The sequence below is a fragment of the Tiliqua scincoides genome, chromosome 3, assembly GCF_035046505.1.
Source record: "Tiliqua scincoides isolate rTilSci1 chromosome 3, rTilSci1.hap2, whole genome shotgun sequence".
NCBI classification, from domain to species: Eukaryota; Metazoa; Chordata; class Lepidosauria; order Squamata; family Scincidae; genus Tiliqua; species Tiliqua scincoides.
This window is the reverse complement of record NC_089823.1, coordinates 17,170,637-17,184,871: the sequence shown is the minus strand read 5'-3', so window position 1 is coordinate 17,184,871 and position 14,235 is coordinate 17,170,637. Positions and strand designations below refer to the sequence as shown.

Here is a 14,235-nt window from a genome sequence, read left to right as displayed (position 1 = left end):
GCTTTTTTAGATGTTTCACTACCCGACATGTTCATGTTTGGTGACTTTTCTTTTCTCTCCAGGGTGGAAGAAAGCTTCAAGACTTTATTCTGGGCAATATTTGGACTCTCAGAAGTGAAATCAGTTGTCATAAATTATAACCACAAATTTATTGAGAACATTGGCTATGTTCTCTATGGTGTTTATAATGTCACCATGGTGATTGTACTCTTGAACATGCTTATTGCAATGATCAACAGCTCTTTCCAAGAGATTGAGGTAATAATCTGTTGAATTATTTTTAGCCTTTCCATTGTAATTTCTGGCCATTTTTTTTTTAATATCAGTACATTAATTTTTTCCCCAAAGATAATTTCATGATGAAACTCAAATAATCCTTTTTTACAGTCTGTTTTGCTGTATTCTAAACTGTTTAATACAGCGATTTTTCAACCTTTTTCATCTCACGGCACACTGACAAGGCACTAAAAGTGTCAAGGCACACTATCGGTTTTTGGCAATTGACAAGGCACGCAGCACTGACAGCAGGGGCTCGCATCCCTCAGTTGCCCTACTAACAAATGATCCTCCCCCAAACTCCCGCAGCACACCTGTAGGCCATCTGCGGCACAGCACAGTGGTTGTGTGCTGTGTGTGTACTGTACAGTGTGCTACAGCACAGTGGTTGAAATGGCTGGTTTAACAGATCAGAAGAATTAAAAATGTACTCAGTACACAGAATTAAAAATGTACACAGTAGGCATTGTTGGGCAGTAGTCCAAGAATAGTCAACTCAGGACCCAATCCTGTCCGATTTTCCAGTGCCAGTGCAACTGTGCTAATAGGGCATGCACTGCATCTTGTGGTGGGGCAGCAGTCACAGAGGCCTCCTTAAGGTATGGGAACATGTGTTCCCTTACCTTGGGGTTGCATTGTGGCTGCACCGGTGCTGGAAAATTGGATAGAATGGGGCCCTCAGGTGGCAATTTCAGGCACCCAATTGTATCTAACTTTCCAGCACTGATATAGCTGTGCTAATGGGATGCTCATTTGCATCCTACTGTGGGGGGCACAGTCACAGAGGCCTCCTCAAGGTAAGGGAATGTTTGTTCCATTACAAAAGGGCTGCATGAGTGCTGGAAAGTTGAGTAGGATTTGGTCCCAGGAGTTCTTAAAGAGTGGCAGATTATCCGTTATGAATTTTTTATTATTATACTTTATATAATTACACTTGCTTCTTGTCTTTCTTTCTTGCTGGAACTCAGGGGTTCCCAGCTGGTCTCACATTCAGACATAAAGCTGTACATGACTGGAGAAGTGTGATTGTCTTGGTAGGTCACAAACTGTGCAGGTTTGAGTTAACCACTAGCTTAACCTTTGAAACCCACAGACATTGGCCTTGTTTGAATAATACACATTTTTAAAAAATGGCTTTCTATACCTAGATTCATTTTGATGAATGTGTTGTGATCTTCCAATGATTTTGAATATGTGATAATACAAAGTACAGGATGTTTGTTTGTACCTGTGTATAAAATTTTGTCTGATCTCAGAAGCTAAGCAGGGTCAGGCCTGGTTAGTACTTGGATGGGAGACCGCTTGGGAATACCGGGTGCTGTAGTCTTTTGAGACTGAAGGTTGCCAACCAACCAGTGTATAAAATCAGCAACATTGTGGGCCAATACAGACAATGGGTGCTGTGTTGGTCCTGGAAAATATGAAATACAAACTACAGGTATAACCTGATTATCCACAGATTTTTCATCTCAACATGATGAGAAGGGCCCTTTAAATTAAAGGAAAAACATCTTTTAACAATATTTAACAATAACCTTGCTTGCCATTGTAACTGTGGCAGCAGGCAATCAGTCTCTCTCTTTCCAGGCACTTCTAAACACGTGGAGAGAGACTGTGTGCCTATTGCCACTCTTGTGCATTACAATGGTAAGGGAGGCTATTTTTAAATCACTGAGCAAAAGGACATTGTTTTTTAAATGGATTTCCTTTAATGCTATTTTTGGGGATTCTGGGAACAGAACCCTCATGGATGCCAAGACTCAACTTGTACTCCTACCTGTATTTTCTATACAAGCTATAGTCCCACCTATGTTTTCTAGTCTGGATTGGTTTAGGAGTATTAGGAAGAATGCATATGCTGCTTTTCAATAAAGTAGCTTTTCAATAAAGGTAACTCACAAAGTAGTTTACACAACTGAATGAATGAATGAATGAATGAATTACAGTAAACATCATGCTCTCATGCCAACAGAAGTTGTCAAAATTGATTGCCTTTCCAATTTTTGTATTCATTGCTGACAATGGGCATGATTTTTCAAGCTGCAAACTTCATGTAATGTCCTCCTGTGAACTCTCCAGAAGAATCTGGTTAGCCACTGTTGGCAACAGGTTTATAGATTCAATGGACCCCTTAGCCTGAGCCAGTAAGGTTGCTCTTACATTCTTAGAAGGCAGCATTCCTATTATTTCCTATAGTTGTGTGTAGAACTGTTTTACCCTAACTTTTGATAGTCAGCAAAATTACATTTGGTTGATGTTTGCTTTGTTGTTTGTAAACTGTTTCTTGTGCCTTCCAGGATGATGCTGATGTGGAATGGAAGTTTGCAAGAGCAAAACTATGGTTCTCCTATTTTGAGGAGGGCAGGACGCTTCCAGTACCTTTCAACCTAGTGCCTAGTCCCAAATCTCTGATTTACCTCTCACTCAGAATAAAGACGTGGATTTATAAATTATTACTTTGCCATAAAAAAGGTTTTCAGGAAGATGCAGAGCTAAATCAGGTAATGTCATAATGGGACACGCTGCCATATTCCAGAGTTGCAAATAACTTTACCTGTTCCAGCCCCTCAGTGGGACGGCTGTGTAATTCGGGTTTAAATTAGAAATAGCCAAAGCTATCAAGTTGATTCTGTGGCTTACATTTTTAGGAATTGAGCTTGTAAATGTGCGATGTTCCACAATTGTTGGCTAACTTTACTTGGCAAGCCACAGCTGTGGTTGTCTCCGTAAAGCAGGCCCACACATTTCCACTTACATCGGCGAGGCGATTGGCTGTGCTTGGCTAAGGTATTCTTGGATATCTCAGCAAAGCAAAGACACCCTTCCCCCCCATCCCTCTCCTGGTTTGGAGCAGGAGAAGAAAGCCTGGGGATCAGCTGTTTGCCTGTACTCAGCCAAGCATCTTGGACAGCTTGGCCAAGCATGGCCACTATTTCCCTCCCCACTCTGCAGCAGGAGAGGACAGCATGGAATTCAGCTGTACTCAGCAAAGACATCCAGGGTTCCTCTGCGCGGAGTGACCAGACTTCACTCACCACCTTTTGCCAGAGGATGCCATTCATACGTTATCATAGTGGTGACCAAAAACTGAACATGTGGGTGAACAACAGCTGAGGTGTCTGCCTGGAGAGGGACCTCTTGCTGGAGAGAAAAACAAGCATAATCTGTCTTAACTGTTGTCAAGGTATCTCAGAATGAAACTGCTGTGGATGCAGCAAGGAAGTAGCAGTTCACCAAAGGACTCTAATGGAAATGTGGAGTCTTAGCCAATGGTGGTTTGTGCAGGAGGGGAAATGCTGAATGCTCTGCTTGGCCATTGCCAAGTAGTTAAAAGGGGAAGGGTCACCTGTCATTATTGGTATGCCTTGGCAGCACAGAGAGAAGATCTGGGCTGGGTACAGTTTAGGAGGCATATTCGGAATGGGAGAGGCAGGCTGAGTACAGTTGCAAGCCAGTAGTGTTTGGCATACAGTGGTTGTTCCAAGTGGAGCACCTGCATCCAAAGACCTGTGCAGCCTTTGCTGCTCCCTCTTTCACTACAAAGCCATGCTCTCCACCAGAGAAGTAGCTGGAGGGGGTGCAAAGCACTAAGTTTTGCAGGGAGCCTCAGCATGACATGCAAGCAGCCCATCCCCCTCCTCCTTGGAGCCATTCTGGGCATGGGAGCAAAATGGACGCAAACACTTCGTCTTGTTCCCACCACCTGGAATGGCTCCGAGGGGGAGGGGCCGCTTGCATGCCATGGTGAGGCTCCCTACAAAACTTAGTGCTTTGCACCCCCCTAGCTATGCCACTACTCTCCACTGAAAGCAGCAGCAAAGTAGTACATTCAGTCCCTCCATGCCTCTGATTTTAGCATTCTTTTAAAAAAACCGAGCATGTTCCCAGCCATTAGTCCAATTAAAAACAACTTTGAAATGTACAGCCTGTATCTGCTAAATGCTGCATGTCCTGAAGAGGTCTTGCATTCCTCGCAGTGGATAGGAATGCAGATGCAGCTGGCTGATATGGAATTGTTCACACTGGGCTCTCAATATCTCCACAGAGATGGTTTATCAGCTCTCCCTAATTTGAGGGTTCACTACTGCAGCTGAAATGAATGCCTATTACTTACCTGTCATCCCAGGAAATGAACAGTGAAGCACAATATCACTGAAATCATGCTTCAAGAGTCTCAAAACCCTAAGTAAAATAAAAAAGAAGCTTGGAAGCAGAGCACAGCCAAGTGGACATACATGAGAATGCAGCTTATGTTTCCTTACTTAGGCTTATTTTACATACAGACCATGCAGTACCCAGTCCAGGTGTTATTGCAGCTAGTTCACACAAGGGTCTACTAGTGTGAACAATTTTTATTTATTTAGAAAATGTGTTAGCCACCCTTCATCATTGAGCTCCCAACATGTCATACATGCACAGGAAAAGGAGGCTTTTAGAAAATTTTTTCCAAGTTTAAGAAAAACACCACTTGCTTATTATCTCAGGCATTTTGCTTCCTAGGAGCTGTACTACTAATCCATTATTTGGGTGTGTTGAGCTCTGTGCTGCTTTATTTTACACTTCCTGACTGTTGCATAAATACTAATAGACATAGTACCCCTCTGATATGCTAGCAGAGACTGAACAGCTTTTTCTTGATATGCAAAGAAAAATGCCCAGTTCTTACATTAGGCTTCTTATCCCTTTTGCACTTCCCACATCAATCAGAACTGAACCTTGGAGCTCACATTGGAAGGGACCAGTGCAGTGGTAGCATCAGGTAAGGCAGGTCAGGCACTGGCCAGGGGTCCACTTGGTCAGGCCAACCCCCGAGTATCAGTGGCAGTGCTTAATATGTACTTGGGGGAAGGCAGGGGACTTCACCCCAAGGCTCTCCACAACAGCCACAGGGTGTATGCAGCTCCTTGATGCTGGGAGTGACAGTAACCATGTTGTCAGCCCCTTGGACATGACTGCTAAGATTTAAGTGTTAGCTAGGCAACATGAAATAATAATAATAATAATAACTTTATTTTTATCCCGCCTTTCTCCCCAAAGGGACTCAAGGTGGCTTACAACATATTAAAAACATAATTTAAAAAACAAATAAAAACATATTATTAAAGAAAAGCAACAGGAAATTGCAACCATGCAACATACAAACTAGGTACAAATTAGATAGATCTCATTAGAACTTCTGTCAGCTCCTAGCTTCCATTTGACTGAATCACACTTTAAATTTAGAGCTGTTACGTTTTACACACAGTGACTTGGGGCCAAGCTCCACATTATTTTGCCTGTGTAAGTGCCACTGACTCACATCTCCTAATAATGTTTAATGAAAGCCAGTCCCCCATTTCAGTTCCTTAGTTCCTGTTTGCAGTCAGCACTTCCTTGTCCTCTTGCAGTGAGCTCACAACATCCGTTTCCTTTAAATGACGGTTACTACATGAGATGTGGCTTGACAGCAGTTATGCATTGAAAGTCATTTGATCTCGTGTGGAAGCCACTTCTTTGAATTGACAGAAAACGACTTTTGATCTTGCCATCCCCTGCCATTGTCCTTTTTTCTATGCAAGAAAAAAAAAGCTACAAGTGGCAACATCCAGAAATTTGTGGGAGGGCACTGCTGACCATATTTCAACACAACACAAAGATTTCAAAGGGAGACTCCAATGTGAAATTGCTAAGCTAGAATATATCGGCAAGTTTGATTTCATTCAACTCTCTCTTAAAAACCCATTTTTGCCTTGCCTGCGGGTGTACACAATTGATCCCTATTGCATATATGCAACACTGAGAGAAATCGTTAATTGGAACCACCTCATGATATATGTTAAATCATATACTATTGCATAGCTTGATCATGTAAGCCATTTCCGTCCAACATTGCATATATGCAACAGGGGCCAAATGTGCAAACCAGTGGGCCAGACAAAAATGGGTTAAGTATTCTACTTTCTACTTATATTCTACTTATATTCTATTCTTGCATACACTTGAGTTCTGCACAGAAATGTCACAGATCCACTTCTGCTTCAATCATTTTATGACCTTTTGGTCTCACTAGGTACAATTACAATTCTTCTGATTGCAATTAGCATTACAATCTGATATGTATTCTTCCAGATCCAAATCTTTCTAATTATTAATAATGCCCAAAAAAGTAATATTTTTCACTGAAAGTGGAGGTGGAGTGGGGACAAAAAACAGAGTCACCTTATGATCCTCAGTGTTTCCAATAAACACTTTTTTCTATTTTTTCAGCTAGGCCAAAGTAAAGAATCAAGTATAAGAAGTGCAGATGACCTCAATTTGAATAGCTTAAGCAATCCTCAAAGGAAGTACCAGGTAGGATCTTGATACTATCACATCAATAAACAACTTTTTTAAAAAGCTATCCAGATGTTCACATTTTAAAAGGCCAAGAACTCAGAAGACTTGTCTAAAAAGAAAAGTCTTCAGACCCCGCCGGAAAGTCTCTAAGGAGGAAGCAGTTTGTAAATCGGGGGGGGGGGGGTTCCAAAGAGTAGGTTCCTTCCATGGTTCCTTCCCTCCTTTTGTCTTCACAACAACCCTTTGAGGTAGGTTAGACTAGAAGATGGTGATTGGCCCAAAGTCCTCTATACCATCCTGGCTCTCCAGGCACAATACAGTGTCTATTTCTTCAGTAGAACTAATCGCAATTGGGGAGCAGTTTCACAGCTATTCAGCACTATTCCCGTTGGCACCACTGAGTGTCAAAATGGTGACTGCTGTATCTAGCAGCACCTCCAGGGCCACCGGAGGTCTCCTTGGGCAAAGCTCCAAGCCCCACAGTGGGGCTTCTCAGGTCCGCACAGACTATTTTGCCGACGTAGACTTGGGAACCTCCATGTCAGGCTTTGCAGCCCAACAGATAGAATACAGTGGGGCAGGGCTCCATTGTTCCTACTCCCTTCCTCCCTAAGTTCCTTCCATCACCCTGCTCCATGGCAGAACACAACCCCTTCCCACCCCCAAGGCCCTCACCACCTCCTGGGGCTCTTACTATGCTCTTACTGGTGGAGTCTGTCCAGCACTGACTTCAGCACTGACTGGCAATCCCTCCTCTCTGGGTGTTGTGTATATGCCTTATGGCATGTTTGCAACACCCAGCACCAGCAATGGAGCTAAGCACCAGAGGCCCATAGGACTGGGCCCTCAGTAGGAAAACAGTGCAGAGGTAAACACCACCTATTCCAGCACCATTGCTGTTATCCAACAGGGTCTTCTTACAGCTACTGACATGATTGAGACATACAAAATTATGCGGGGGATGGACAGAGTGGATAGGGAGATGCTCTTTACACTCTCACATAACACCAGAACCAGGGGACATCCACTAAAATTGAATGTTGGGAGAGTTAGAACAGAGAAAAGAAAATATTTCTTTACTTAGCGTGTGGTTGGTCTGTGGAACTCCTTGCCACAGGATGTGGTGATGGCGACAGGCCTGGACGCCTTTAAAAGGGGATTGGACAAGTTTCTGGAGGAAAAATCCATTATGGGGTACAAGCCATGATGTGTATGTGCAACCTCCTGATTTTAGAAATGGGTTATGTCAGAATGCCAGATGCAAGGGAGGGCACCAGAATGAGGTTATCTGGTGTGCTCCCTGGGGCATTTGGTGGGCCGCTGTGAGATACAGGAAGCTGGACTCGATGGGCCTATGGTCCGATCCAGTGGGGCTGTTCTTATGTTCTTACTCTTAATTTTTTTTTATTCACATGTTCCAATCATAGCTATTCTACACATCGTTTCATTTTGAGCATTATGGCTTAAATTTTAAGCATGCTTATTAGGTAGTCTCAGTGAACTAGCTGGGATTACTTCTGAGCAAACATGCGTACTATTTGAATGCCAAATACATCTTTCTTCTTCTCTTTCTTAGAAGATTATGAAACGTCTTATTAAACGCTATGTCTTAAAAGCTCAAGTGGACAAGGAGAGTGACGAAGTCAATGAGGGTAAGTTTCTAAAATGATAGCATTTGAAAACCGGGAAGCAGAACTTGAAGCAATAGTAATCCTGTGACTCACAGGTTGTGAACAGGATCCATCTTGAGTCTTACAAACTCCTTATAAAGTAGGTGTAATTTAAGGTACAACATGAGCAGGTAGGATGAAGGAGCTGACCCCTCACTTGAATAGCTGTAGCTATCTAAAGCCATTTTTCTCCTTCTGGGACTCTGGTATTTGAAATTCAGCTCCTCTTTCCCGCCTGTTCCATTGCGATGCATTCTAGGGTGATGCTGGGAGGAACAAATAACCTCTGCGCAATCCTGAAATTGGTTATTCAGATCTAAAAAATAGCTGAAGAGGCTGGGAAACTGAACAGTTTCACCATGCAAAGATTAAAAACATGGGTTTGATTTTCTTAAAAGCATTTACATGTGGACCCCGATACCCACAGATTTTGGTGTTTCCATTTCAGAACCCCCACTGTTACTGAGGTCCTTCTGTACAAGTGCCAGCAGGGGTGAATGGCAGCCACCTTCAGATGGAATTTAGGATGAGGTTGCCAAATTATTTCACAGAATGTCAGAGTTCCGAACATCCCTGGAATACTATTGGCAAAGTAGACATCGAGATAACTCAGACCTGAGCTATAGTTATCAAGGACAGCAAACAAAATACCTGGTGTTTGTAAATGCTAGAAAACCATTTTAGGATCATGATAAACTCACCATAATCCATCAGAATCCATTTTTGCTCATGATAGGTGTGTTTTGTGCAGCTGCCAACAAGTCCACAAACTGCATTTTAAAAAATTATCAGAACAGATTTTTTTAAGCACCTTTAGCTCTGAAAAGGCTGATCTAGCTTCTCCTTTCTCTAATTGTAATCCTCTGATCTTTTCTCTCACAGGTGAGCTGAAAGAAATTAAACAGGACATCTCAAGCCTTCGTTATGAACTCCTTGAAGAAAAATCACAGAACACTGAAGACCTGGCAGAACTCATCAGGAAACTCGGGGAGAAACTGTGCATTGAGCCAAAGCAGGAACAAAGCAACAGATAACATGAACTTCTTTCTGAAGAGAAACTCCAAGCTGGCCATCCACTGAAAGCCATATCAGTTCTTTCTTCTACTTTTTCTTCCCCCTCCCCCCATATAACTGACACTTTTACTGCAGAAGCAGATACATCTTGAATGGATCTTTTCTCATGTGTAACTGGGAGAAACCACAAACAGAGGTGTTTTTGTTTTTGTTTTCCCAGTCCAAGAAGGGGAAAAATATTTTTTAAAAATAATGTGAACATTTAGAAACAGCATAAAATATAGTTTGAGAAGCTGCACGATCAAAGATTTCAATTGCTGGTTTAATTTAGACCTGGCCCAAGGACCTCCTGGCTCCTGAGGTCATGTGTCTTCGAAACCTGGTGATGTGCCATCCTCCCACTCCCCGGACTGTAAAAGGAAGAGGACTGTAGAGTGAGGGAGAAAGTGTGGAGGAAAGGAGAGTGGTGAAATACAACACTGGAGACATTTTAACCCATTATTTTCCTCTCCTCCACACTTCCTTTCCATCACTCTCTTCCTTTCCAGTTCAGGAAATGGGAGAAGAGCAATCATGAATGGGTGCACAGAAGTGGACACTCCCTGCCAGTCTGTTGCCTGAGGTGACTGCCTCAGTTGGCCTCATAGATGGGCCAGCCCTGGTTCTGTTGATAACAAAGATACACTCTCTTTCTCTCTCTCTTTTTCTCTCTCTCACACACAAGCATATTTACTTGGGGCTAAATTCCACTGAAATCAATGAGGTTTCTAAATAAATGTATTTTAGGAATAAGAGTTGTGATCCCTTTTTTTTTTAAAACTGAACTTGTTATTACTGTATCTAAATAAGTGATTTTCAGTCTTTTTCATCTCGTGGCACACTGAAATTGTCAAGGCACACCATCGGTTTTTTTGACAATTGACAAGGCATACCACACTGCTGGCCGGAGGTTCACATCCCGCAGTGGCCCTACTAATAAATGACCCTCCTCCAAACTCCCATAGTACCCCTATGGGTCATTCACGGCACACCAGTGTGCCACAGCACAGTGGTTGAAAAATCGCATCTGATAAAGGAACAGAAACAAAATATATTTAAATGGTTTTAATTGAACTGAGAAAGAATGTCTATGCCAGTAAAGATGTGCTTTGTGTGAATGGAGGGAAGCTTTCAAGGCAACAGCAAGTTTGAAAACCATAATGCGATCATTGCAGATTTTTTAACCTGAAGATTACAAGGATACCACCTACTAATTAATTTAAAATAAAAACTATTGAGATTAGGAGCAAATGCCCAAAGCCCTAAGTAGCCTTAGAAGGCTACTTATTAATTCCATGTCTGCCACATTCCCTTCCTGACTCCCAGCCCAATCCTGAGCTGCCCGCAGCACCCAGGCTTGGCAGCTCCGTGGAGGACTGCCACTGGATCCTGTGCCTCCCGCGCTACCGTGGGAGGCACCTTGAGAGAAGGGGACATTCGTCCCCTTCCCCTGAGTAAGGGAAGCAGCCCCGCAATGGGGCTACTCTCTTTAGCGCCGACCAAAAGGTCGGTGCCAAAGTAAAGACTCTCGTGTAGGGCGCGCAGCCCTCCTTGAGCGCCTTGGATCCTGTGGAGCTCAGCTCCGTGGATCTGCCTCTCCCCCTCCCCCGACATGCCTCCTGCCTGCCCCCTAGCATGCCTCCCCCCTCCCCGGAACGCCTCCCCCACACCCCTGGCCATGCCCCCGCCTCCTGTTCCGCAGCCCGGTGGTCCAGGAGACCGCCAAGCTATGGAACTTGGGTGACTGCCACGTGCTAGCCCAGCTCTGGCCAGCACGGGGCTAGCTCTGGCAGGAGCCTGGCGGTGAGCCCCGCAAACGTGCCTTACTACTGCTACTGTGGTGCCTTATGACAGTTTGCGACTGTGGTCCATGGCACGGAGCTGTGCCGCGGACCACAGGATTTGGGGTCTGCATCAGTTATACAGTCTGATGAAAAATAGCTGATGATAAACCAATCATATATCCAATGATTGATATATCCAATCATCTTATTTAAACTTTCAGACCTACAATTCTTGGTGCCACGGTAAACCCACCCACAGCCAAATGTTCATTGGCCACTGCCAGGCACTTGATAGTCACCTTGATACCTTGAGCCTGCACTGGTTGGATACAGGTGTTTGTGTTACCATACATCTGTATCTGACATATGGGGAAATCCATCTGACCACTTGATGAGATGATACAGACCTCATCAAGGTGTTATTTATTTTACTCAAAAGTTAGCCTGTTGTGTTTGGTAAGTCTTGGGCTGTAATCCTATCTTACTCATCAGAAACAAACACCTCTACTAATGGGATAGTACTATGCAAGCCTACTCAGCCCCATTGAGCATTATGGAATTTACTCCCAATTAAGTGTGTATAGAATTGCACCCCAAGCTACCTTGCAGTAGAATTTATCCTGGGGTAGGGAATTTTGGAAACTGCAGGAACTCTGTCTTGTTAAGGCAGGTCTTCAAGCATCTCCTTTCACTGTCCCTTAATTCTTATAGCTGCTTAATCTGTCAGCCTTTGGTAATTTACATTGCTCTAACTGTGCAGGTGTTCTTCCCCTGTACATCAGGCCCTGCAGAGCATTGAGCTGTGCTCAATGAAGATGGTACAGGCCAAACTGAAACTGAGCATTTCCCCCACCCATAGCCTCTTTTCTTCCTAATAACTAGAACCAACCATTCCCAGAAGCTCAAATTTCATTTCCCAGAGGGTTATGTAAGTTAAGGGAAGAGGGGATTTAAAATAGAAGGAGGAAGAAAATGAAAATAGAACTGGGAAGAAAATGAGTGGAAAAGAGGAGAAAAAAGGGACAGGAGAGGAGGATTTTGGATCTTATAAATATTAATATGGAATGGCCTTTTCCCTCTCACATAACACTTGAGAGCACCCACTACAATTGAATGTTGGTCGAGCGAAGAGGCAAAAGAAAATATTTCTTTACGCAGCATGCAATTAAGTCTGTGGAACTCCTTGCCACAGAATGTGGTGATGGTGGCTGGCCTGGATGCCTTTAAAAGGGGATTGGACAGATTGCTAGAAAAAAATAGCACCACAGGTTACAAGCCATGATGGGTATGTGCAACATCCTTGTTTTAGAAAGAGGCTGCCTCAAAATGCCAGGTGCCAAGGGAGTGGCACCAGGATGCAGGTCTCTTGTTGTCTTGTGTGCTCCCTGAGGCATCTGGACTAGACACAGGGAGCTGGACTAGACGGGCCTTTGACCTGATGCAGCGGGGCTCTTCTTATGTTCTTGTGTGAATTTGAATCTTAGTACTTTCAATGGCAAAGGATGTTCCTTTGCAATTAATGCTGCATCCTCTGAAACACTGGCTCATTTCAGGGGTTTATGGAACTGGAATGTAACAGTAAGCCTCATTCAGAAGTCACATGGAAGAGTCACACTCAATCTGCAATCATTTATGGGGCGATACTGCTGAACAAACATGTTTCAGATTACCCAGTAATTCCATTAAATCCACTTACAAAAATCTATCCACTCTGACCAGTGTGTGCCTGTCAAAGATTATCTGTATAAATTAGTAGAAATTCCTACTTGTTCACTTTATCTATTCAAATTAAGAGTATGGCTACAATCCAAAAGTCTGTCTGCCTCACCAGAGTCCTATGAACCAATTTTGGCAGATTCTCAAGATACTTTTCCCTGCTGTAAGCGAAAATGGCAGGGCCTTTTTCTATGTGTGTGAATCTCCCTCATGGCACTGCATCCAAAGGGATTGTCACAGAGGCACATTTTAGCATTTGTATTCAGTGGATTTTGCCGGATTGCTGTCCAGCTTTTCTTGAACAGGTTGCCCAAAGTTGGCAACTTCTTTTGAAAAGTTGGCTGTTGGAATTCACCAACTTATATTGCCAGCTCAGGAAAGCCAAACAGCAGTGTTGGTATTGGCTAGCTTCTTCATTAGAGCACTGAACTCCAGATCAAGGATCAACTAAAGTTTGTTTCGGCACTTAAATTGTAAAGAAGAAAGTGGGTGGTGGTCATCACCACTATTAGCCAGTATTATACCCCCCCCCCGAGTCTCTTAAAAATAGCCCTCACAACTGAAATGGGGGCCAGGCTCCTCTCGATGCCCTATAATTCAAGAATCAGGTGGCACAGAGACATCTACTGTTTGTTGCCTCCTAACTGTTCCCTGGTCCTTGTGTGGGATATGCAGGTAACAAAGGGACAACAGAAAAAGACTTTGCACTCAATCCCCCGTGTCCATGAGGGTTTGTATTTCCATATTCTTCAAGGGGGGGGGGGAAAGCCACTCAGTTCCCTAGCTCTAAGACAAAAGCATATAGGTAGCCCAGTCCTATTAGAATTCCTGTGCATCCATTCAATAGGGCCAGCATGGCTTGAGCTGTATCCTATGGGAGAATTTTTCAATCTGGAGATCTTCTCAAGGTAAGGAGAAATTTGTTCCCTGGGGAAAGCCCCAGTCATCGCAATGAGTCTATTTGAAACTGTGCCTGCTAAATAACTTGTGCACATCTGAGTGGATCCATGTTGGCAGATCTGGCTGGGAAGGGAATAGGTTATGGCATCCACTGCTGCTGCCAATCCCACCCCATTACATCCCCTTCCCTGTCCGTCCACTGCCCAGCGCAGAGCTTACTTACTTACATCTGGTGCCAGCAGAATGGCACAGGCCTTCCCACTACACTTCCCACTACTAACCCCTACATGGTTGCAACGTGCTTACTGGCATGTTTGTGACAGCCTGCACTGACAGAGCACACATTGAATGTATGGAAAAGGCATATAGGATTCTGTCACCAAATGACTCAATAATCACCACAGGTGTACAGAATTTGTTACAGGCACAGAATTCAAGGTCTTCGGAATCTAAGCTCATTTCAAAAAGCGAAAACAAACAAAAACACAAAATCAACCAAGTTTCTAGCTGTTCAGATGGGT

At 43.6% G+C, this 14,235-nt stretch overlaps 1 protein-coding gene across 2 annotated transcripts in view; it reads left to right on the top strand.

Moving 5' to 3' along the window:
* The window catches only part of TRPC6 (transient receptor potential cation channel subfamily C member 6), a 94,797-nt gene extending 84,766 nt beyond the window's left edge, over positions 1-10,031 (top strand). For both annotated transcript variants that reach the window (XM_066620186.1, XM_066620185.1), the window contains exons 8-12: positions 63-258; positions 2,574-2,777; positions 6,523-6,606; positions 8,168-8,243; positions 9,144-10,031. In XM_066620186.1, the coding sequence (XP_066476283.1) occupies positions 63-258; positions 2,574-2,777; positions 6,523-6,606; positions 8,168-8,243; positions 9,144-9,295 (712 nt within the window). In that variant the 3' untranslated portion in view covers positions 9,296-10,031. The remainder of the gene's footprint in view (positions 1-62; positions 259-2,573; positions 2,778-6,522; positions 6,607-8,167; positions 8,244-9,143) is intronic.
* The last annotated feature ends 4,204 nt before the right edge of the window (positions 10,032-14,235 follow it).